This window comes from Rhinoderma darwinii, chromosome 2 (assembly GCF_050947455.1).
Source record: "Rhinoderma darwinii isolate aRhiDar2 chromosome 2, aRhiDar2.hap1, whole genome shotgun sequence".
NCBI classification, from domain to species: domain Eukaryota; kingdom Metazoa; phylum Chordata; class Amphibia; order Anura; family Rhinodermatidae; genus Rhinoderma; species Rhinoderma darwinii.
This window is the reverse complement of record NC_134688.1, coordinates 409,911,640-409,938,626: the sequence shown is the minus strand read 5'-3', so window position 1 is coordinate 409,938,626 and position 26,987 is coordinate 409,911,640. Positions and strand designations below refer to the sequence as shown.

The following is a 26,987-nucleotide window of genomic DNA, read 5'->3' as shown; positions in this document are numbered from 1 at the left end:
ATAGGGGCTGCAAAATCTGGTGACAGAGCCTCTTTAATGAGCGCCGTGTATAGAATAGAGGCAGCACCTCACTAGCTTGGTGACTAGTGACATGATCGCCAGGATGCAGTTAGTGAGAGGCTGCTGCTGGGTCTAACCAGATCCAGCACAGACCTATTAGTGACAATAGTCATTATAAGAGGGCTGGTTTCCCCTGCAAACACAGCAGCCCCCAGTAACCGTGGAAAAACCAAGGTGTAAAAACAAAAAACACAAAACACAAAATAAATACACATGAAGTACCCACTCAAAAAAAAACCACAAAACATTCCCCACGCCTTCATTGTCTTAGCACTAGCCCGGACCCAATTGCCCTAAAATAGTGTAATATATCAAAATTAAGAGTAGACAATGACGATCACAAATAAAAGTTCTATTTTAGGGTAAAATTATAAATCAGAAAAAAAATTTGCTGTAAAAAATTAAGCTTTTACTTTTCAATTATTTTCAAACTGTAAGGGTATGTGCACACACAAAATCAAAAACGTCTGAAAATACGGAGCTGTTTTCAAGAGAAACCAGCTCTTGATTTTCAGACATTTTTTAAGCCACTCGCGTTTTTTTACGGCTGTTTTTGGAGTTGTTTTTCTATAGTCAATGAAAAACGGCTCAAGAAGTGACATGCACTTCTTTTTCGCGGGCATCTTTTTTACGCGCCGTTTTTTTAAAAATGAGGCGTAAAAAAACGCCCTGTCGGAACATAACACCGTATTTCCCATTGAAATCAATAGGCAGACGTTTGTAGGCGTTCTGCTTCCGTTTTTTTCAGGCATTGTTCAAGTCGTAAATGCGCCGAAATACGCCTGAAAACACTACCTGTGCACATACCCTAAGGGTGCGTTCACACGGGCTATTTTCTGCCTTTTTTCAGGCCGTAAACGTCCCGAAAAAAAATCGGAAGCAGAATGCCTCCAAACATCTGCCAATTTATTTCAATGGGAAAAACAGCGTTCTGTTCCGACGGGGCGTTTTTCACGCAACAGTTTTGAAAAAATGGCGCGTAAAAAAAGAAGTGCATGTCACTTCTTGAGCCGTTTGCCAAAAAAAATAAAAAAACACGGCTGAAAATCAGGAGCTGTTTTCCCTTGTAAACAGCTCCATATTTGAGGTTTTTTTTTGCAAAGTGTATGAACATACCCCAAGAATGAAAATTCTAAAATAGCAAAAAAAGATGTATATAAAAAAAAAAAAAAAAAAAAAAGGCTGCAAAATCTACGACAAAATCGTACAGCTGTTTAACTAATGCGTGCTAATAATGGCTAATTGTCTGGTCCTGACAGCTCAAAACTAGCCTGGCCCTGAAGCGGTTACAAATTGCAAATTAGTTCCATTGAAATACAGTGGGGCTAATATGCATACAGATTCACTGGTCAATATGCGGCAATTTCCGAGTTTCAAATTTGTGCCATGTGAACATACCCCAAGTCTTCCTCCGGTTTTCAACGACGCCATATCAATGTTGTTGTCCTAACTCCAGGACATCAGAATACAAATATTCATGAGACCGCACTAATGCTGTAAAGGGGTAAGATTATTGCTGGTTCTATGCCCCTTTTACATCCTTCTGCTGGCCTTAGTGCAGCTCACTGGCATTGTAGGCTGTTGCTTGGTCTATGATCCACAATTACATCCATATTCTTCTCCATTAGTCTCACATTTTACCCCATCCCCACCATATATTACGAATGTCTAAAGCCGGCCGGCCGGACTGACTTGCAATTAGCCTAACCCTAAAAGTCACAGCGTATTATGGATTTTATAAACAAGTATATCTTATGGCAAACAAGCTTGTGTGTTTATTAGGAAGATGAATGCGTTCCACAATGACTTATGTCACGGATTCATCGTGTGGGCATGTCACTACAAAGCTAATGTGCAGATTGAAGATAATTAGCTATAGGGCTGGCATTCCCATAAAGGAGAACACCCACAAAATGATCAATAATGGGAAGCTGAGCAATCTTAGACTGAAGTCTTAATTTGGCTCTTACCGCTTCAGAGTCCCTGTTCTTTTGCTGGATCTCATGTGTCAAGGATCGCATTTCATCCCTCTGTCTGTCCACAACTACTTTCAACTTCAACATCAGATCTCGCTCTTCCCTTGCTGCGCATTCTTAATAAGGGAAAATATACGGTTAGTCTACTTCTCTAAAAATTCTAATATTCACAAGGACAAAAAATGTAATGCTGCATATAGATCCCATCATCCTAGAAATGTACACCAGTCAGTAAGTTCATAGCTTCTACATTGCAGTCACAAACAGTTTATCGTACAAGTGCAAAGTCAAGCGTAGAAGATATGATGCCACTCACCAATTATCAAGTATCCTGATCGGTTACCAGGGGCGTAGCTAAAGGCTAATGGGCCCCGATGCAAAGGTTCTTTTTGCCCCCTCCCCTAAACTTCTCATGGCCGAAGGCCCGCAGGTTTCAGCTGCATCACTGGGTCTCCTAAGTGACCCAACGACGCAGCACTAGCAGCCAGGGGCGTCACTAAGGTGTTAACGCGTATGGGGAATTAGCCCCAATGCATGTGTGTCCCCACCCCAAAAAAAAAAAAAAAAAAAAAAAAAAAAAAGAATTTGTATGTGTACACATATATATATATATATATATATATATATATATGTGTGAATAGGAGACAGCATATCTATAGCACTATGACCCTATAGCTATGGATAGGATTAGATACAGCAGCTCAGCACAGTATCGCACATGTTGGGATTAGATACAGTGGCTCAGCAGACAGTGTCACACATAGGCTTATATATGGGGCCCAGCTCTGGACACAGGAAAGGCAAGTATAATAATTGTTTTGCTTTTTTAGGCGTGTGTTTTTTTCACAAGTTCGGTTGTTTGACTACTTCGGATTCGAGGACTACTTAGATAAAATGGATAACAATCGTCTTGTGTCGGATTTTTCTTTCAATAAAATATTTTTTTCTGTGTCTGTATTTTTTTTAAACTTTATTACTACCGCCTTAGTAATGGCCGCTGGCTGATTGACAACGTCCATTACTAAGGCGGTTAATGTTGGACATGAATAGGCTAACACTAACCCACATTATTACCCTGGTACCCACCGCCTCCAGGGGTGCCGGGAAGAGCCGGGTACGATCCAGCACCTGACCATCTGTAGTGACGGTCGGCACTGGGGCGGCCACAGGCTAGTATTATTAGGCTGGGAAAGCCCAGACACAGTGGCCCTTCCCACCCTGGCAATGCTAGGCTGCTGCTGCTATGTTGTATCTGGCTGATTATGAAAATGGGGGACCACCACATCGTTCTTGCAAATTATTTTTTCTTTTTTTTTAAATGACGTGATGTCCCGTCCCCCCCATTTTTCATAGCCAGGGAGATACAACACAGCAGCAGCAGCCTAGCATTACCAGGGTGGGAAGGGCCACTGTTTTTGGCCTTTCCCAGCCCAATACCAGCCTGCGGCCGCTGCAGTGCCCGCCCCTCAGTACAGATGGTCGGATACTGTATCATACCCGACCCTTCCCGGCACCCCTGGTGGCGGTGGATACCAGGGTAATAGTGGGGGTTAGTGTTAGCCTCTGCATCGGCTAACACTAAGCCCAGCCTTAGTAATGGACGCTGTCAGTCAGCAGCCTTTACTAAGGTGGTAGCAATAAGATTTAAAAAAAATACAAAGACATAGAAAAAATAGGTTTATTGAAATAAAAAACCCCCACACAACCCTCGTTAACCATTTTATCGATCATAAAAAAAAAGCCGTCATCGAAGTAGACCGCGAATCCGACGTAGTCCAACAACTGAACCTGTAAAAAAAAAAAAAAAAAAAAAAAAACTAAATACATTAGTAAGGGCCTGTTCACATTACTGTTGTTTTGACAATCAATAGCGCAGTCGACTGCGCTATTGGTTTCCGTCAAGGACAACGGAACCCTGTCACAACGGTGACAAACGGAAACCTTTAGCATTGAGATCAATGTTGAGGTAAACAGAAGCTGAGGTTTCAGTTTGCCTTTCCGTTGATGAGATACCCGGCGGAAACCTCCTACGGAACCCCTCAATGGAAGGGCAATGTTTATGTGCACACAGCCCAACACATATGGTAGGCGGCTTAGATACAGGGCCCATGGGCATGTGTGATACTGTTTGTTGGACCCTGTATCTAAGCCTACCACAAGGTTAGCTTAAAGGGATTGTCATGTCCCTAAACATTGGTGGTCTATCCTCAGGATAGGCCATCAATAGCTAATGGGTCGGGGTCTGCCCCCCGGGACCCCCGACAATCAGCTGTTTTGAAGGGGGTGCAGCGCTCTTACGGGCGCTGCTTCCCCTTCATTTCCCTTACTAACTCATACTGTGAATCGCTGACACGTCCAGGTCGGCAATTCAGTGTGAAAAAGTGACTGGAATAAAGGGGAAGTAGCGCTCGTGCAAGTGCCGCACCCCCTTCTTCAGCCGCAGCAGAGGTCCTGACTCCATCCAGGGTTGGGATGTTGTGCGCAGCACATAGCGTTGTGACGCCATGCGCTGCGCACAGCGCTGTGATGTCAAGATCTCCGCTGCGCTTCGGAAAGAGGAGGGTAAGTACTGTCAGTTACTATATTAACAGGGGCCCGTATAGTTTATTACATAGGCCCCAGTTACCATAGTAACTTTTCATTGATGTGATGCGGGGGGGCAGCGGCTCCCCTGGCTTCGGGGCCCAGTTGCATTTGCGACCCCTATAGTTACGCCACTGTCTGTTACAATTCATTTTCACTAATTTGCTCAAGTATACTAGTACATGATTAGGAATAGGGCAGCATGTAAGATAGGTCAGTCACTGGCAGATTTACTTATGTGTGCTGTTCTGCCTGACAGGATGGCTGCAGGACCCTGCCACCCTTCAACATGGAACTCCATTACTGACTGCAAATACACAATTTTGCACAGAGCAGGGTAAAAACAGCATATATGAAGAACACATGGCTGTTGAACATGTCCAGTAAGGCCCCATGCACACGAACGTGTTTTTGAGGGTGAATTGCGGTCTCATTCATTTCTATGGGCCCATGCACGCGACCGTGGTTTCCACGGTCCGTGCATTGCCCAGGAGCCTGACCGCAAAAAGATAGGACATGTCTTATTACGGCCGTATTTTGCTGGCCACGCTCATAGACCGTGCACACCACTACGGTCGTGTGCATGAGACCTTACGGACGGTGGCTGCTATTACTAAAATGGGATCTGAAGAATCTGAAAAAGGGGCATGCGCCAAAAATAAAAAAAAATTGCTGCTGTGTCCACATGTGCCCGTCCCTGGTCCCCTAGTGGATCTACTCACTTAGGTTCAAACAAAAAGTAGATCCCATATTGAAAAAGTTTGGCCACTCACGGTTTAGAGGAATGCTTTAATAGGTTAAAGAGGCTCTGTCACCACATTATAAGTGCCCTATCTCCTACATAAGGAGATGGGCGCTATAATGTAGGTGACAGCAGTGCTTTTTATTTAAATAAACGATTTTTACCACATTATTAGAGTTTTTAGATTTATGCTAATGAGTTGCTTAATGCCCAAGTGGGCGTGTTTTTACTTTAGACCAAGTGGGCGTTGTACAGGGGAGTGTATGACGCTGACCAATCAGCATCATGCACTCCTCTCCATTCATTTACACAGCGCATAGGGATCCTGCTAGATCCTTATGTGCTGTCTTATTCCACGGGATGTCTATTCGCAATCTCTGCACTTCGTTACTCTGTCTGTGGTAGTTACAGCCGAGGAAGCGTGATCTCGTTGTAACCTGTCATTTACCGCATAATCTCGCAAGATCACGCTTCCTCGGCTGTAACTACCACAGACAGAGTAACGAAGTGCAGAGATTGTGAATAGACACCCCGTGGAATGTCTATTCACTGCCTAAACACTTCAGTATTGTTAATGTGTTAGTATAAGACAGCACATAAGGATCTAACAGGATCCCTATGCGCTGTGTAAATGAATGGAGAGGAGTGCATGAGGCTGATTAGACCAAGTGGGCGTTGTACAGGGGAGTGTATGACGCGGACCAAAGTAAAAATACGCCCACTTGGGCATTAAGCAACTCATTAGCATAAATCTAAATAAAAGTGGTAAAAATAGATCGTATTTTTTTTTTAAAAAAGCACTGCTGTCAACTACATTATAGCGCCGATCTCCTTATCTAGGAGATCGGGCACTTATAATATGGTGACAGAGTCTCTTTAAGTTTTGGGTGTTTAGTTCCGATTCCCTTTTAGTTCCATCATTAGGTGAATAGTCAGCAAATGTAAAATCAGAGTTTAAAAAATAAATAAATAAAGAAGATCTCTCTCTTTGATGGAAACTGTCAACATGTTGCTGTTGACAGAACTGGTATCTTTAATATATGGATCTGTATTGTGGCCAACACTGCAATGGACTGTAGAACTTCCCCTTTATAACTTTAGTACTCCTTGTCCATTAACTATTGAGGGTGTATTTACATAGGCTGGTAGCATGCCGTGCGGTAAAAAAAATAAAATAAAAATTAAAAAAAATATGACGCACACATTATATAATAAATTGCCGATGTTTGAGGTTGCCGTCTTTGCGCACACTTCCGGACCATATAAATGCTCCCCAATCCTCTCCCGTACCTGCATTTCTTTTAAAATCTTTTTATTGAATTTTATCAAACAGAAGAAAACAACGAATACAGCTCGTCAAGTCAGAGTAAAAAGTTTAAATCGAGGTACAAACGGACTATTCAATATGGCACAGCCTGTACAATACAAGGAATGATAAGGATGCGGTTTGTACAGAGAAGGAACGCAGTCGACAAATGAAAGGGTTGATAAAGTGCAGCTTGAAAACTACGTGCCAAAAATAAGTTTTAAGCCGTCCCTACATTTCTAATGATCATGCCCACCTTTCCTTTTTTATGTTTTTATCTGCTTTTTTTTCCCTTCTTCTTCTTTCATGAACTGAATACATATGACATGCCCCATTTATACCAGCCCATGCCATATACATTTTTTTTGTTTTATTAAAATGTTAATAAAATATATTGCAATTGGCATTTTATTGTACAATTAAAGATTTTAAAGCTGATAAACCGCTCCTACCTCCCTGGGACTTTGTCTCGGTCAGTTGTACCAAGAGATTCTGGTTCTCTTCAGTAAGTTGGGACAACTGGTTCTGAAGGTCATGTTCTTTTCTTTGCGCTTCAAGCAACTTCTGCTCTAGATCCTATGTAAAAATACAAATCAAGAGGGAACGCCAAAGTTTAATATTTTACAGGTTCTATAAACCGATCATTCACAACATTTATTGACAGAATACTGCCGTGTGATTATAGACGTGATGTGTACATGCTGTAATATTCATGTACATAGTGAATACATTTACAGTACACTGAAAATTCCGCAACAAAGATGACAATCTAAGAAAAAACTAAATTCTCATTGAGGATGTATAGAATTTTTCAGGTGAGTACAAATAAGAGCAGGATCAATCAGAGCTGTAAAGAACGCAGAAAAAAAAAAAAGTGATTCATAGGAAATCCATATTAATGTCCAAGTCACTGGAACACCCAAGCTTATTATATCTTTTAGGTTCTAAGTAGGTGGCATTTTTGGTTAATGGTTCAATGTTCTTTTTTTTTTTGTGAAATAACGTGAAGTGACAAGTTGCATACAAGACTTATCTATTATTTTCTACATAGGGAGCAATAGAAATCACATGCAACTTGTAACCATATATTGTAAATTTGCAACATTATTTTCTGAAATTTGCGGTGAAAATTAAAGGGAAAAATTAAGGGGACGCTTTCATGTGAATTCAGCTCATTTGCGGTACCAGAACAGCAGCGGATCAGGAGCAGCACCGTGCTATGTAAAAAAGTGTCCGCTGCGTTTAATTGGTGCGGAGGCCACATCGTTCTATAAAATTGGGGAGGTTGATGGCATAAATTACTTTCATAGAACAAAAAAATCAGAAAATAAAAAAATATATATATTTGTTATTAGGTAGGAATTTTTCACAAGATAATATAGCAAATAAAAAGAAAAATCACAACTTCATAAAACATTGCATAATAATAAATATGAATAATAAGCATTTTGGATATATTTACACTTCCATTAGACAGAATTACGCTACTTTTTATGGCCAGACTAGCATAGCCTGCTGCGATATTTTATTTAATGCAAGTCCTATTATAAAAGTCAATGGAATCTGACTGGATCCGTTACAAAATGGATCATAATAGATCTGTTCGGTCATTGCTTCCTTTTTACAGGTAAACACAGCCTAAAAACATACTATAAAACACTAAAGCATAAATATTAGTTTATCCTATAGTGAAAGCAGCCTGTATGAGGATGCGAATCATATGACTACCCATAGGGACGTTGGAATGTTCATAAAGATAAGAATACAGATGACAATGTATTACACTACGTGTTGTTGGAACGTACGGCCTAATCGTTAAAACGTAGGCAAATGAGATAAGAGAATATTTTACCCGCAATAGGGCGATAAATCATAAATTACTCTGTTTAGCGATTGCACAATTAGTGAGAAATTGCTCCCTTGTTGTTGATTGAATATTTTATGACGCCTATAATCATTTGTCAGCGTTTTATATCCTTGTGTAAACAGGGGTCTGCTAGCCGTTAGACAACGAAAGGAGGAAAGAGAAAGTGATCTCAAAAGCCAGTGAAGCTACAAGAAAACATACGATTATTGTTACATATAAAACGCGTGTCTTTTGATAGGAAACCAGCGCGGATACAATCAATTTATCTTCACATGTAAACGGGACACTTAGGTGGCTGTTCTCAATTAATTAACCCCTTAATGACCGGGCATGTTTGTACCTTAATGACCAAGCCAGATTTGTCAAATCTGGTATGTCTGACTTTATCAGAGAATAACTCTGTGAAAGTTTTGAATATCCAAGTAATTCTGACATTGTTTTTTCGTCACATGTTGTACTTTATTTTAGTGGTAAAAGTAGACTGATACGATTTGCGGAAATTAAAAAATAGAAAAATGGAAGAAATTTTGTAAAAATTACCATTTTCCCCTATTTTTAACTGCAATATGTCACATATGTACACACATACTGTACAATTTTTTTAATTAAATATATATTTCTATCTCTTTACTCTATTTTGGCAGCACTTTTGAAAAAATAAAATTTTCAGCAATTTAGAGGACTTACAAATTGAATAATAATTTTATTCATTTTGAAGTACATTTTGTTTTCCTGCACCAAGCCAGGTTTTCAGAGGCTCATAGGTGTCAGAATGGTGGAAACCCCCACAAATGACCCCATTTAGAAAACTAGACCCCTTAAGGTATTTACCTAAGGGTATAGTAAGTATTTTGACCCCACAGTTTTTTGCTAAATTTAATGCATATCAGGTGAAAAAAAAAATAAGTTCACTTTTTTTCATAAAAGTATCAGTTTGAAGACCAATTTCTTTGTAAAGCGACCATGAGAATGAAGAAACACACCACAAAATCTATCATCCTGTTTTCAAAAATACCCACATTGTGGCCCTAATGCGCTGCCTGGACACACGGCAGGACCCAAAAGGAAGGGAGCACCCGGAGGCTTTCAGGACTCATATTTTGCTTGAAAATGTTTTAGGCCCCACTGTATATTTGGAGAGGCTTTGAGCTGCCAGAACGATAGAAACTCCCCATAAACGACCCCATTTAGAAAACTAGACCCCATAAGGTATTTATTTAGGGGTATAGTAATTACTTTGACCCCACAGTTCTTTGCTAAATTTAATGCATATCAGGTGAAAAAAATAATAATTTCACTTTTTTCATAAAAGTATTTGTTTGAAGACCGATTTCTTTGTAAAGCGAACATGAAAATGAAGAAACACACCCCAAAATCTATCACCCTCTTTCTCCTGTTTTCAAAAATACCCACATTATGGCCCTAATGCGTTGTTTGGACACACGGCAGGGCCCCAAAGGAAGGGAACACCCGGAGGCTTTCAGGACTCATATTTTGCTTGAAAATGTTTTAGGCCCCACTGTACATTTGGAGAAGCTTTGAGCTGCCAGAATGATAGAAACTCCCCATAAACGACTCCATTTCGAAAACTAGACCCCTCAATGTATTTATCTAGGGGTATAGTTAGCATTTTGACCACACAGGTTTTTCGCTAAATATATTGAAATTAGTCTCTAAGAATTAAAATGTACTTTTTTTCTGAAACATAGAAATTTTTATTATTTACAAGGAATAACGAAGAAAATGCACCCCAACATTTGTAAAGCAATGTCTCCCGATTACGACAATACCCCATATGTGGTAATAAACTGCTGTTTGGACCCACAGCAGGGCTCAGAAGGGAAGGAGCGCCATTTGGATTTATGATTTTGCTGGAATGGTTTTCAGTGCAATGTCGCATTTGCAATGCACTGGAGGGACCAAAACAGTGGAAACCCACCAAAAGTGACCCCATTTTGGAAAAACCTTCAAGGAATTTTTCTAGGGATATAGTGAGCATTTGCACCCCACGGGTCTTTTGCAGAGTTTATTATAATTAGGGCGCGAAAATTAATATCAACATTTTTTCCACTAAAATGTTGCATTTTCTCATTTTCACAAGGGATAAAGGAGGAAAAAAACAACCATTTTTTTATAAAGCAATTTCTCCCGAGTACGGAAATACCCCACATGTTGTCATACGTTTTTTCATTAGAAATGAGTTAACCCTTTCAGGACTGATCCATTTTTTGCTTTCATATTTTAGATTTTCACTCCCCGCTTTCCAAGAGCCATAACTTTTTTCTTTTTCCATCAATAGAGCGGTGTTTGGGCTTATTTGTTGCGGGACAATCTGTAGTTTTCATTGGTACCATTTTGGGGTACATGCGATTTTTTTTGATCACTTTTTATTCAATTTTTTTGCAATCCTGAGCAAAAAACAGGAATTCTGACACCGTTTTTTAGGTTTTCTTTTTGCGGCGCTCACCGTGCGCTATAGGTGACATTTTTACTTTATTCTGCGGGTCGGTACGATTACGGCGATACCAGATGTATATAGGTTTGGTCCTTTTTTTTAGCGTTTGCACAATAAAATGACTTATTTATAAAAAAAGAAAAATTCTGTGTCGCCATATTCTGAGAGCCATAATTTTTTTATTTTTTAGTCAAAAAAGCTGTGTAAGGGCTTGTTTTTTGCGGGACGGATAGAAGTTTTTATTGGTACTATTTTCGGGTACATGCGACTTTTTGATCACTTTTTATTCTTTATTGCGATTCTGTCGTAGTTTTTTATTGATTTTTTTTTGGGGTGTTCATCGTGCGGGAAAAATAACATTATAGATTTATAGTTGGGTTCGTTACGAACGCGGTGATACCAAATATGTGTACTTTTTTAACGTGTTCATTTTTTTTCTATAATAAAAAGTTTTATTATAGGAAAAAAAGCATTTTGTGTTTATAGAACTTATAACTTTTATTTTTACACTTTTAAAACATTTTTATTACTTTTTTCACTTGTCCCACTAGGGGACACTTAGTCTTGCAGCTTTGATCGCTGCTAGAGTACATTACACTACACACGTAGTGTAATGTACTCTAACTGTCATTGTGACGTGACTGTCACACTGACAGGAAGCAGAGGAGGAACGGCCGGAGGCTGTTCCTCCGAGGCTTCCGTGCATGGCAACCCGGAGGTCATTATCTGACCTCCGATTGCCGTGACAAGCATCGGTAGCCCCCACGATCACTTCGTGGGGGCTGCTGATGTGCTTCAAACCACTTAAATGCGGCGACGGCAATCCGTCGCCGCACTTAAGGGGTTAACTGCCGAAATCAGCGGCGATGGTCCGCTGTCCGGCAAGACTGATGTCTCAGCTGTCTAGGACAGCTGTCAGCGCGGGTCTGTTACACAGAGTGACAGTTTGAAATGCGGACGAAAATGAACGTCATGGTGCGGGAACTAGCAGCCGACTATGACGTTCATTTTCGTCCTTGGTCGTTAAGGGGTTAAGATAGATACATATATGAATTAGATTTTTATTTTTTTTTGATTGATCAGGGCTGGACAAAGCACACTCACCATGGTGATTAGACAATTTGAGTTTTGCTCCTAGCCATTCATTTTCCAGAAGCGGCTTACAGATGAGCAAAGACACACAGTAGCGGTCATATAACAACAATGGTGTGTGCGGAGACTATTGGCAAATATGAGGTAGGGCCCTGCTGTGACTATTGGGTGGAGAGTCTGCTGTGACTACGGAGGAGGTGTGGTGGGCACAGTCATTTTTACTACGAAGTGCAGGGGGTACACTGGTAAGACGGCCATTAATAACAGCAGCTTTATTTAGGGTGCAAAAACCCAATGACATATAAAGCCAGGCTTGCACATCCTCATTGACTCCTTAACCGGTTGGGGGGAGCTGGCCCTACAGGGTGTCATTGCTGGTTTCTAACTTTGGGAGATGGCTCGGAAACCTGGCTAAGATTTATCCATGCCCAATTTTTTTTTTCTTACAATTTATTAAGAATTCCAGCAATCTTCAATCTCACAAAATCAGAGGCAGAATACACGTGATAATCCATGGTAAAGAGATTATTTACACGGGGTGGATCGAATAGAAGTCATTTCCGGTCACGTGATGAATCAAGCTCATATCCTGTATGGCTATCCTCAAGAAGAAGTATGGAAACAAACAAAAAAAAGAAGATGCACTTCATCAATACATTATGAAGCAGAACTAATGGAAAAAAAATGTTTCTTTGTTTGCTTTCAACGCAGCATTTATTCTGAACCACATGTCATGAAATGCCAGATTTTATCAAATAAAATACCGTACATTAACTAAACCACGAGTGAGAGCTAAAGCCAGGATTGTAGGAAAGAAAAATATAGAAACAGCCACGTCATTGAAAACCAAATAACCTCCCCGAACTCCACGGTCATAACCGATAAGTATTATACATGTAAATATCTAGAGAGCAAGTTCAGGAAACCACATCTCGATAACAGAAGGCACAAGTTAAATCCCCGTATAGAAGAATAAAACAGGCTCTACACGGGCACCAGTCAAACAAAGGAGAAGCCGTTTACAATTGGGACATATTCACACGGGGCGATAGTGTTAGTGATAGGGTTAACATATTTACCAGGGTGGTATTTAGTATCACTTTATAATACTGCACACTGAAGCCATTAACAACTACAAAAAAATATATGCGTTCCAAGTCATGTTAATCTGAGAGTCACAAGACTTTGATTTACCTGAAACAGCGCCCCTCTCGACGCCTAGGCTAGATTCACACGAGCGTGACCGATTTATGTGCGTAAAAAACCTGCGTAAATCTGTCAGTGTGCGTTGTGTTATTGCATCTGTGCTTTGCGAGTGGCATGCGTTTTTTCACGCACTCGCGAAGCCCTTTTTTTTCCAATGGAAATGATGCGCAAGTCACACGGACATGCATCCGTGTGCTGCGTGTGGTTTTCATGCACCCATTGACTTCAATGGGCGCGTAGGTGCATGAAAACGAACCGATATAGGACATGCAGAGTTTCATGCAATGGACTCTCGCTGCATGAAAAATCCTGCATGTGTGAATAGCCCCATTGAAATCAATGGGTCCATGTGATGTGAGTGATTTCCACGCACAGCACATGGACGAGTTTTACGCTTGTCTGAATAAGGCCTTATACAGGCATAACATCTTAGTCATGTGCGCTGTCTTGCAGGGTATATATAATGGATATAGAGAAATTTATACTGGGCAGATCAGTACACTACCAGGATATATTTGTATAATAGATTGTAAGCTCTGGTGAGCAGGGCCCCCACTCCTCTTGTTTGATTTATTAGTTTTGTCACTGTTAGGGGGCCCCCTTTCTGTATAGGACGGGGGACAAGTGGAATTGTGGCACTCCCACCCATTCTTTTTTTACAGGGGGGGGGGGTGGAATTGTGATTTGGCTGAATTTATGGACGGTATTTAATAAAATGGTTAGATTATTGATGGTTTTACAATATTGGTGTTGATATAGATTGCCAAACTGAATGTATCACTTACCCATAATAAACACTGCGGCAAAATTTCACCATAATACTGGCTTGTGCATTTCTTTATTGCAGATATAAGATTATAATATATGGTTGTTATTATTATGGGGCCTGCAATTCCGTGTCTGTACATGAGCCCTCTGAATGGTAAAGTGCTGTGGAATACGTTGGCGCTATATAAAGATTATTAGAATAGACAAAAAGAGTAGCTACTGTCCCAAGTAATAAAATATTGGGGTGCAAGTGACATCACCCAAGACTCCAAAAGAAGCTGGGTCTCTTTAATAACATAACAGACGTATCTTTGTAGTCATATTGATGGGTCCAGCGGTTGGGACCCCATGTAAAGGACAACCAGGTCCATGCTGCGCATTTGTGAGGCTCTCTCGCCATTGAAACCAATAGGGGCTACAGAAAACAGCTCTTGCTGATCAGTTTCTTTAATTCATACTAATTTCAATGGGGAGCTGGCTCCATTTGTTCTAGCCACTTGTAGGGTCCCAACTGCTGGAAGCCCACCAATATGACACGTCTGACTTCCAAGTCAATAAAGAGATTGTCTGACATTAGAACACTTGGCTGCCCATGTAGATAAACCGGGGAAAGGAAAGCGAAACTGCAATAAAAAGGAAGAAAAATAAAGAACAGTAAACTGTGATGACTAAAATTAAGACTTGCGGGGGAGGGGGAGGACTAATTCTTTCCAACCAGACACCCTTTGGAAGGGTCAAACAGGGAACACCAAAAATATGAACATTACTGCAAAAGCATCTACTCATGAGAGAACCAGATCTGCCGCATAGACAAGCGCCATGCCAAAATGTTTTCAGAAATTTTGACGACATCTAGAGATGTTGACCGTATAGAAATCCTGTAAATAAGTGTGATATGACATAAGGAAAACCTAACAGTTGTATTAACAAGCCCATGGTTTATTAATTTCTTCTTGGGGCAGACTGCATTAAGAGAAATGCCAGCCTTTTCATTGTATAATGAAGTTATACAATTCTCAAATATACTTTCTGTATCAATTCCTCACCACTTTCAAGATCTCTGCTTGCTGTCAATTAATAGGAGCATTCACGGTTTACTTCCAGAAGATAAATCTGTTCTGGTCATGTCAGACACACAGGTGCACGGCTTGTTACAAGATACAGCACTGATACACTAACGTAATACGTTGCCTCAGCCGACCACCCAGAATGTTTATGGATTTTGGGAAGAAACCAGAGTACTAGGAAACATTATGCAAGAAGACAAACATCGGGCGAAAACACACAGTCAAGTCACGTTATTATGACCACCAGCTAATATCCAGAGTAACCGCCGTGTGCAGCACGGACAACAGCTAGACCGGCTGGGAGTGACAATAAGGTGCTGGTAGGTTGTCTCCGGTATCTGGAGCCATGCTGACTGCAGCGCATCCCACATTTGCTGGAGGATTCATAGAGCGAACAAGACAATCGAGGTGGTCCTACAAATGCTCAATTGGACTCAAGTCTGGTGAATTATGGGGCCAGGGAAGGACTTGGAAGTCTTGGTCGTGCTCTTCCAACCACTGTCAGACATTTCTAGCCGTGTGACATGTCCCATTGTCTTGCTGGAAGATTCCATCTGCCCCAGGAAGACAAACAGCATGTATGGGTGGATGTGATCTGCATCAATGGATTCATACCCAAATTGGTTCAAAGTACCTCCGACATGGATGAGTGGGCAAAGAGTGCCATGAAAAAATTCCCCAGACCAGAACGCTGCCGCCACCAGCTTGGGTTCTTCCAGAAATGGTTGCAGGGAGTTTGTTCTCTGACATTTCTCGCCTGAGACGCCAACGTCCATCCGTTCGATAAAGAAAACGTGACTCATCGGAGAAGGAAACCCTTTGCCAATCATTGGTGGTCCAATTCTGATACTGCCGTGCAAATTGAAGCCTTTTTTGCATAGGAGCAGTGACTATCCGTCTGCTTCGGAGCCCCATACGCAGTAGGGTTCGCTGAACTGTTGTTTTAGACACACGTCTGGTAGCCCCCTGGTTGATTTTCACGGTGAGCTGCTCCACTGTACCGTGTCGTTTTGCCCTCGTGCACCATCGTAGCCGATGTTCACCTCTCACATCAATGGCACGTGGTGCTGCGCAGTTTCCACGTCGGTTATTTCCAATGGTGCCATTTCTCCGCTCACTATACATTTACACTACACAGCAGCATGCGAACAGTTCACAAACTGCGCTGTTTGAGAAATACTGCCACCCATGGACCGAAAGCCAATAATGATCCCTTTTACCCATGGCAACGAGTGATATGTGTTCAGACAGCCTATCGCACGCCTTATATACCCACCAAGCCAGCTACAACACATCACGTCCCTCATGGGCTGCGCGCTGCGGACGTCGAGAGTAGGAGGTGGTCATAATAACGTGACTGGACTGTGTACAAACTCCATGACGTGCAAACAATGTGCCCCAATACTGGCAGCAGACTCCCTTCTAAAGCTGGGATCATGATCCTCCAGCAGAACAAACTCCTCCACACATTAATGCAGCGGTACAATAGAACAGATGACCATGCTACCATGCAATATATTTTTGAGTAACGTGTTACAATAAGAGAAGTATCACGTTTCTTTTCAGGAAAATCCCTAGTGTAAATACGCCTTTATGTAAAGAAGGGAGAGGAGGAGGGAGTTTCCCCTTCACATCTGTCAGCAGAAGAGGAACTTATTCAGACGGGTATTTTACACCTCTGTATTCCATGTTGCTTATTTTTCCCCTTCACTATAAATAAACAGGAATCCACAATGTAGATCCTAGTAGAGGGTACAGGAAAAACTTCAGTGAAATCTGTTACCCATAATAAGGCATTGTTCACACAGCATTTTTTTTATTTTACATGTTTTTCCGCCTCAGAAGCATCGTTAAAATATGCTTTCCATTGATTTCAATGGGAAACAAGAGGCGTGATTTTTTTCAGCTTGCTGAATAAACACAAAAAACATTCTGCTCTATCTTGGGGTCGACTCTGCTCTTGAACCTCCCATTGAAATCAACTGGAGGCAGAAATTTTACAGATGAATATGGTTCCCAACCCAAAAAAAACCTGAAGGAAATTTGGAGGCAGATTTTTTTCTGCATTTATTATAGACCCTGCTATTTGCCAAGGACTGGCCTATGGGTTACACATGCAGATCTTCGCGCTCGTGTTGATTTACATGCATTGCCCATGTTGACGGCAATTGAGGTTGCCAGGTTTTGTTATGCAGCTGTAGAGAGGAGACAACTCAGTGCAGGGACAAGGCTCTCTCTACATTCTTTATCTACTATTGTGCTCCCACAGGGGGCGATAGGGAGGACTTGCTGTCTCACTACAAGGGCCGTTTTTTTTTTTTAACCCCTTCCCGCTCTTGGACGTACTATTAGGTCATGGTAACCATAGCGTTCGCGCTCCATGACCTAATAGTACGTCTCGGGAGTAACGGCCATTTCGGCCGTCCTCCCGACACATACAGGAGCTGTGACAGCTGCTGTCTCGTACAGCAGCTGCCGCAGCTCCTACAGCTGGGACCGATCGCTGTGTTCAATAGCTATCACGGCTTTTTAGGGGTTAAGCTACAGTCGCCAGCCTGCTATACGATAGCGGCTGGCGATGGTGACTATGGCAACCGGACACCAAACAATGACGTCCGGCTATGCCATCGATGGAAGCCTAGTGGGTCCTGACGAAGTCAGGACCCACTATGCTTGCTGTCAGTGAGTAGCTGACAGCTCTAATACACTGCACTACGCATATAGTGCAGTGTATTAGAATAGCGATCAGGGCCTCCTGCCCTCAAGTCCTCTAATGGGACAAAGTAATAAAGTAAAAAAAAAAAAAAAAGAAGATGTGTAAAAATAAGAAAATAAAAGATTTAAAAGTAATAAAAGTAAAAATCCCCCTTTTTACCTTATCAGTCCTTTATTATTAATAAAAATATATAAACAAATAAACTATATATAATTGGTATCGCCGCGTCCGTAACGGCCTGAACGTCAAAATTATTTCGTTATCTCGCGTGGTGAACGCCGTAAAAGAAAATAATAATAAACCGTACCAGAATCACAATTGTTTGGTCACTTCACCTCCCAAAAAAATGGAATAAAAAGAGATCAAAAAGTCGCATGTACCTAAAAATGGTACTGATTTAAACTACAGTTCGTTACGCAAAAAATAAGTCCTCGCACGGCTTTATTGATGGAAAAATAAAAAACGTTCTGGCTCTTAGAATAAGGTAACACAAAAAGTGAATGATTTTTTACAAAACGTATTTTATTGTGCAAACGCTATAAGACATAAGAATAAACTATAAACATAGGGTATCGCCGTAATCGTATCGCCCCGCAGAATAAAGTGAATGTCATTTATAGCGCACGGTGAACGCTGTAAAAAAAATAGAATAAAAAACAATAGTAGAATTGCTTTTTTTTAGTCACCGCGCCATTTAAAAATAGAATAAAAACTGATCAAAAAGCCGCATGCACCCCAAGAAAACTACAATGGATTCCTCAAGGGGTCTAGTTTCCAAAATGGGGTCACTTTTGGGGGGTTTCCACTGTTTTGGCAGCACAAGACCTCTTCAAGCCGGACATGGCGCCTAATAAAAAGGAGGCCTCAAAATCCACTAGGTGCTCCTTTGCTTCGGAGGCCGGTGCTTCAGTCCATTACCGCACTAGGGCCACATGTGGGATATTTCTCAAAACTGCAGAATCTGGGTAATGAGTACTAAGTTGCGTTTCTCTGGTAAAACCTTTTGTGTTATTAAAAAAAAAAAAAAAAAATGGTATAAAAAAGGATTTTCTGACAAAAAATTCCTGTGAAACACCTAAAGGGTTCATAAACTTTCTAAATGCTGTTGTGAATACTTTCAGGGGTCTAGTTTCTAAAATGGGGTGTTTCATAGGGGTGTCTAATATATGGGCCCCTCAAAGCAACTTTAGAACTGAACTGGAACCTTAAAAAAATAAATAAATTAGGCAATACTTCGCTTCTTACATTATACTGATAATGAGCCGTTCCCATCCCGAGATGACCCCAGTTTTGACCGTTTGTATAAACGGAGACCCCTATTAGACCGTTCCAGTGCCCGGTTTTCCCAAGCATACACCCCCGAGAAGTGTATTTCTATTGAGGAGTCCTTGGTAGATTTTAAAGGGAGGGTTCAATTCCGCCACTACCTGCCGGGTAAGAGGTCAAGGTATGGCGTGAAGATGTGTAAGCTGTGCGACAGTGCATCAGGCTATACCTACAAATTTAGGATATATGAAGGGAAGGACACCAGTATTCAGCCCCCAGAATGCCCTTACTGGGAGTTAATGCAAAAATTGTGGGATTTGGTGCACCCACTGCTGGACCAGGGTTATCACCTCTACCTGGATAATTTTTATACCAGCGTCCCACTCTTCACTGCTAGAAGAAACCCGAGAGGCCTCCCTAAGACTCTGCAGGGCAAACACTCAGAAGGGGTGAGAGCAGGGCACATTCTAGCAGCAACATATTGTGTGTCAAGTACAAGGACAAGAGAGATGCCACACCAGTACCCATGTACCTGTACGAGGTACCAGTACAGAGAACCCCAAACTAGACTGCATCCTGGACTACAATAGGTACATGGGAGTGGTGGACTTGTCAGATCAAGTCCTGAAGCCCTACAGCGCCATGCGGTGTGGCATAAGAAGCTGGCCGGGCACATCATACAGATGGCATTGTACAATGCGTACGTGCTACATCGATGTACATGCCAGAGGGGAACTTTCCTGGAATTTCAAGAGGTGGTTATCAAGTTACTAATTTTTAGGGACCAAGAAGGGGGGGGCACCCAGTACTTCTGGAAGCGGGGCCACACGCATCGTACCAGGGCAACACTTTCCAGGAGAAGTTCCCCAAACTGGCAAGAAAGGAAAAAGTCAAAAGAGGTACAAAGTCTGCTATAAGAGGGGGATAAGGAAGGACACAATATATCAATGTGACACGTGTCCCGAAAAACTAAGGCTCCGTATGAAAGAGTGCTTCAAAATGTATCATACATCCCTTGATTTTTAATCTACCCCAGTTTTACTTACCCTGATGTACTCCGCACAGCTTATCCCCCCTCGTCTTTCCCTTCTGAGCCCTGCTGCGTGCCTAGGCAGCTGATAACAGCCACATGTAGGGTATTGCCATACCAAAAATAGGGAGTTTTGCAAATACCCTCACTTTTTATGTTATATTAAGTGAGTGTTGGAACCAAAATGGTGTATACCACCAGTGTTATACAAATTTATATTGGAGGAAAGGAAAAGTGGGACAAGAATTATGGTTCCTTTAACCCCTTCCCGCTCCTTGACGTACTATTACGTCATGGCAGCTGTATCGTTCGCGCTCCATGACGTAATAGTACGTCACGGGAGTAACGGCCGTTTCGGCCGTCCTCCCGACACATACAGGAGCTGTGACGCTGCTGTCTTGTTCAGCAGCTGTCACAGCTCCTACAGCGGGGACCGATCGCTGTGTCCCCGCTGATTAAACCCTTAAAAGCCGCGTTCTATAGAGATCGCGGCTTTTTAGGGGTTAAGCTGCCATCGCCGGCCTGCTACGCGATAGCGGCCGGCGATGGTGACTATGGCAACCGGACACCAAACAATGGCGTCCGGCGATGCCATAGACGGAAGCCTAGTGGGTCCTGACAACGTCAGGACCCACTATGCTTGCTGTCAGTGAGTAGCTGACAGTTCTAATACACTGCACTACGCATGTAGTGCAGTGTATTAGAATAGCGATCAGGGCCTCCTGCCCTCATGTCCCCTAGTGGGACAAAGTAATAAAGTAAAAAAAAAGTTAAAAAAAGTTGTGTAAAAATAAGAAAATAAAAGATTTAAAAGTATTAAAAGTAAAAATCCCCCTTTTTCCCTTATCAGTCCTTTATTATTAATAAAAATATATAAACAAACAAATAAACTATACATAATTGGTATCGCCGCGTCCGTAACGGCCTGAACTACAAAATTATTTCATTATTTATCCCGCACGGTGAACGCCGTAAAAAAAATAAATAATAAACCGAACCACAATCACAATTCTTTGGTCACTTCACCTCCCAAAAAATGGAATAAAAAGAGATCAAAAAGTCGCATGTACCTAAAAATGGTACTGATCGAAACTACAGTTCGTTACGCAAAAAATAAGTCCTCGCACGGCTTTATTGATTGAAAAATAAAAACTTTATGGCTCTTAGAATAAGGTAACACAAAAAGTGAATGATTGTTTACAAAACGTATTTTATTGTGCAAACGCCATAAGACATAAAAAAAACCTATAAACATCTGGTATCGCCGTAATCGTATCGCCCCGCAGAATAAAGTGAATATGTCATTTATAGCGCACGGTGAACGCTGTAAAAAAAACCGAAAAAAAAAACAATCGTACAATTGCTGTTTTTTAGTCACCACGCCACCTAAAAATAGAATAAAAACTGATCAAAAAGCCGCATGCACCCCAAGAAAACTACAATGGATTCCTCAAGGGGTCTAGTTTCCAAATTGGGGTCACTTTTGGGGGGTTCCCAATGTTTTGGCACCACAAGACCTCTTCAAACCGGACATGGTGCCTAATAAAAAAGATGCTTCAAAATCCACTAGGTGCACCTTTGCTTCGGAGGCCGATGCTTCAGCCCATTACCGCACGAGGGCCACATGTGGGATATTTCTCAAAACTGCAGAATCTGGGCAATACGTATTAAGTTGCGTTTCTCTGATAAATCCTTTTGTGTTATAAAAAAAATGGTATAAAGAGGATTTTCTTACCAAAAAAAAATGTAAATTTCACCTCTACTTTGCTCTAAATTCCTGTGAAACACCTAAAGGGTTCATAAACTTTCTAAATGCTGTTGTGGATACTTTGAGGGGTCTAGTTTCTAAAATGGGGTGTTTGATAGGGGTTTCTAATATATGGGCCCCTCAAAGCAACTTCAGAACTGAACTGGAACCTAAAAAAATAAATAGAGGCAATACTTCGCTTCTTACATTATACTGATAATGAGCCGTGCCCACCCCGAGATGACCCCAGTTTTGACCGTTTGTATAAACGGAGACCCCTATTAGACCGTTCCAGTGCCCGGTTTTCCCAAGCATACACCCCTGAGAAGTGTATTTCTATTGATGAGTCCCTGGTACATTTTAAAGGGAGGGTTCAATTCCGCGAGTACCTGCCGGGTAAGAGGGCAAGGTATGGCGTGAAGATGTATAAGCTGTGAGAGTGCATCAGGGTATACCTACAGGTTTAGGATATATGAAGGAAAGGCCACCCCCAAACCAGACTGCATCCTGGACTACAATAGGTACATGGGAGGGATGGACTTGTAAGATCAAGCCCTGAAGCCCTACAGCGCCATGCGGTGTGGTATAAGAAGCTGGCCGGGCACATCATACAGATGGCATTGTACAATGCGTACATGCTACGTCGATGTGCAGGCCAGACGGGAACTTTCCTGGAATTTCAAGAGGTGATTATCAAGAACCTAATCTTTAGGGACCAAGAAGGGGGGGGCACCCAGTACTTCTGGAAGCGAGCCCACACGCATCGTACCAGGGCAACACTTTCCAGGAGAAGTTCCCCAAACTGGCAAGAAGGGAAAAAGTCAAAAGAGGTGCAAAGTCTGCTATAAGAGGGGGTAAGGGAGGACACAATATATCAATGTGACACGTGTCCCGAATAACCAGAGCTCTGTATGAAAGTGTTTTAAAATTTATCATACATCCCTTGGTTTATAATTTACCCCAATTTTACTTACCCTGATGCACTCCACACAGCTTATCCCCCCTCGTCTTTCCCCTCTGATCCCTGCTGTGTGTCCAGGCAGCTGATAACAGCCACATGTAGGGTATTGCCATACCCGGGAGAACCCACATTACAGTTTATGGGGTGTAGGTCTCCGGTCAAAATGCTCACTACACATGTAGATGAATGCCTTAAGGGTGTAGTTTTTAAAACGGGGTCACTTCTTGGGGGTTTCAACTGTTCTGGTACCTCAGGGGCTTCTGCATACATGACTTCGCACTAGAAAATCCCCAGTAGGCCAAATGGTGGTCCTTTCCTTCTGAGCCCTCCCATGGGCCCAAATGGCAGTTTATCACAACAAATGGGGTATTGCGGCCCTCAAAACAAATTGCGCAACAGAATGGGGTATTTTGTTTCTTGTGAAAATAAGAAATTTTCAGCCAAAACTACATATTATTTGAAAAAAATAATTTTGTTTTCATTCCCAGCCCAATTCAAATAAGTTCTGTGAAAAAACTATGGGGTCAAAATGGTCACAACACCCATAAATGAAGTCCTTGAGGGGTGTAGTTTCCAAAATGGGGTCATTTGTGGTTGGTTTCTATTGCTTTGATACCTCTGGGGCTCTGCAAATGCGACATGGCACCCGAAAACCAATCCAGCAAAATCTGGACTCCAAAGAACACACAGCGCTCCTTTCCTTCTGAGCCCTCCCATGGGCCCAAACGGCAGTTTATCACCACAAATGGGGTATTGCCGCACTCAGGACAAATTGGGCAACAGAATGGAGTATTTTATTTCTTGTGAAAATAAGAATTTTTGAGCTAAAATGACATATTATTGGAAAAAATATATATTTTTTTAATTCCCAGCCCAATTCAAATTAGTTCTGTGAAGAAACTATGGAGTCTAAATGGTCACATTACCCATAAATGAATTCCTTGAGGGGTGTAGTTTCCAAAATGGGGTCACTTCTGGTGGGTTTCCATTGCTTTGATACCTCTGGGGCTCTGCAAATGCGACATGGCACCCGAAAACCAAACCAGCAAAATCTGTACTCCAAAGAACACACAGCGCTCCTTCCCTTCTGAGGCCTCCCATGGGCCCAAACGGCAGTTTATTGCCACAAATGGGGTATTGATGCACTCAGGAGAAATTGGGCAACAAAATTGAGTATTTTGTTCCCTGTGAAAATAAGAAATTTTGGTAAAAAAATTACATCTTATTGGAAAAAATGTCATTTTTTTAATGTCACAGCCCAATTGAAATAGATGCTGTGAAAAAACTGTGTGGTCAAAATGCTAACAACAACCATAAATGAATTCCTTGAGGGGTGTAGTTTCCAAAATGGGGTCACTTTTGGTGGGTTTCCATTGCTTTGATACCTCTGAGGCTCTGCAAATGCGACATGGCACCCGAAAACCAATCCAACAAAATCTGGACTCCAACAAACATATAGCGCTCCTTTCCTTCTGAGCCCTCCCATGGGCCCAAACGGCAGTTTATCACCACAAATGGGGTATTGCCACACTAAGGACAAATTGGGCAACAAAATGGGGTATTTTGTTCCTTGTGAAAATAAGAAATTTTGATCACAAATGACATTTTATTGGAAAAAATGACATTTTTTTCATTTCAGAGCCCAATTCAAATACGTGCTGTGAAAAAACTGTGCGGTCAAAATGGTAACAACAACCCTAAATGAATTCCTTGAGGGGTGTAGTTTCCAAAATTGGGTCACTATTGGGGGATTCCTACTGTTTTGACACCTCAACACCTCTTCAAACCTGGCATGCTGCCTAAAATATATTCTAATAAAAAAGGGGCCTCAAAATGCACTAGGTGCTTCTTTGCTTCTAGGGCTTGTGTTTTAGTCCACGAGCGCAGTAGGGCCACATGTGGGACATTTCTAAAAACTGCAGAATCTGGAGAATACATATTTAGTAGTGTTTCTCTGGTAAAACCTTCTGTGTTACAGAAAAAAAAATGAATAAAATTGAAATTCAGCAAGAAAAATGAAATTTGCAAATTTCACCTCCACTTTGCTTTAATTCCTGTGAAATGCCTGAAGGGTTAAAAAACTTTCTAACTGCTGTTTTGAATACTTTGAGGGGTCTAGTTTTTAAAATGGGGTGTTTTATCAGGGTTTCTAATACATAGGCCCCACAAAGCCACTTCAGAACTCAAGAGGTACCTTAAAAAAAAGGCTTTTGAAATTTTCTTAAAAATATGAGAAATTGCTGTTTATGTTCTAAGCCTTGTAACGTCCAAGAAAAATAAAAAAATGTTCAAAAAACGATGCCAATCTAAAGTAGACATATGGGAAATGTGAACTAGTAACTATTTTGGGTGGTATAACCGTCTGTTTTACAAGCAGATGCATTTAAATTCAGAAAAATGCAATTTTTTCAAAATTTTCTCTACATTTTGCAATTTTTCACCAATAAACACTGAATATATCGACCAAATTTTACCACGAACATGAAGCCCAATGTGTCACGAGAAAACAATCTCAGAATCGCTTGGGTAGGTTTAAGCATTCCGACGTTATTACCACATAAAGTGAAATATGTCAGATTTGAAAAATGGGCTCTGAGCCTTAAGGCCAAAACTAGGCTGCGTCCTTAAGGGGTTAAAGAAATGTAAATAGTAAAAAATAAATAAAAACTTTGAGATTTTAACATTTTTTATTTAAAAAAGTTATCCAATGTGGGTCTATTGTATTGCGGTGTAGATGACCCCGGTCATACACCATTGGGCAAAATTAGCCTTAGGAATAATTATCTATCATTTATTTCTGTTATACACTAATATAAATCAGACTTGCTTTTTTATGAGTATCTTACTCTATGACGAGCTGTATTGTATGCTCTAATGTGAGCTAAGTCTATTATATCAGAGTTTAGTAACCATAGGGCAGTAGTCTTTGTTCCCAGTGTGCTGTATTCACATATTCTCAATGTATCAATACTGTGCTGTATTTATATACATTGAGTGTATCAATGTTGTGCTGTATTTACATTCACTGAATGTATCAATGCTAGCTGTGAATTGATAGACACTGAGTAGGTGTCTTGACGTCCTCACCATGTGAGAGATGACAGGCAAAAGCACAGTAGATACAATGCTAGGAAGTTTGAATTCACCGCTAGTTATACTCAATGTGGTGTGCCAGTTAGTCAATCTGGCAGTCCAGATCGAGACGGTATATGTCAATCACCAACGTTGCAATTTTTCTGCCAGTGGTGAGGTGCACTTTGTGAAGTGCGCTTATAGTTGGATGCTTATAGTAAGTTAGACACCAAATTAGTGTCATGTGCACCGCTAACCATCGCTAACACCTGCTTCTAGGACAGACAGTATTACAACAGTTCAAATTTAGGTATAATGCCCTGCGTTTCTACGCTTTAAGTTTGAAGACACTATGTCAGTGTCTAGAACGTTAGCACCGCAGAAATCGGAGAGACGTAGGGCAGGATTGTGTAAAGTGTTTGGGCTGAGCAATCTCTATGTGCCGTTACGATGACACAGTGAACGCTAGCAGTGATTCCATCAGTCAGCGTTCGGCGAGATTACGGGCTGAGCTGTCTCTATATGCCGCTGTGAGGACTAAGCAGACGCTGTCAGTGAGTTAACTCGGCAGCGTTCGCCGAGAATCACCGTCGTTCTCCAAGCTGGGAGAAGCAGCTGGGCTCAAAGTTGAATTGACTACTGGATTGTATTTCAGATATTATTGATAGATGCTAGACCTCATACATTGGTATTCATACATTGGTATGGCTAGACACCCGACGCGCGTTTCGCCGGCTTCCTAATGGGGTGTGACCCGCCGGTTTTGACACCCTTAAATACGGTAAGTGCTGATTGACAGCTAAAAGGGCCAATAGTATTTTTATATTTATAACAGTGTGTAAATGGCAGGTGGATTGATTCCAAATGCCTGTCAAAAATGCTCCAATATTTTCAAGAAGACCATTTATTATCAAAGCTTTTAGTCAGTAATGACTGTTATGCCTGTTTTATTTCTGTTTTTTTCCTTTTAATTGTATAAAATACATATACATTTTTAGAGTATCTATTTCATGAATTTGCGAAGATAGCCATTTGTATATATTGTTCAAATGTATAAAATAATTGTATATATA

The 26,987-nt window shown here is 41.3% G+C and overlaps 1 protein-coding gene across 2 annotated transcripts in view; it reads right to left on the bottom strand.

Moving 5' to 3' along the window:
• RILP (Rab interacting lysosomal protein) overlaps nt 1–26,987 on the bottom strand; it is a 52,856-nt gene that overhangs the window by 10,805 nt on the left and 15,064 nt on the right. For both annotated transcript variants that reach the window (XM_075850807.1, XM_075850808.1), the window contains exons 2-3: nt 7,120–7,243; nt 2,031–2,152 (exon numbers count right to left, since the gene is read on the bottom strand). In XM_075850807.1, coding sequence (XP_075706922.1) covers nt 2,031–2,152; nt 7,120–7,243 — 246 coding nt within the window. The remainder of the gene's footprint in view (nt 1–2,030; nt 2,153–7,119; nt 7,244–26,987) is intronic.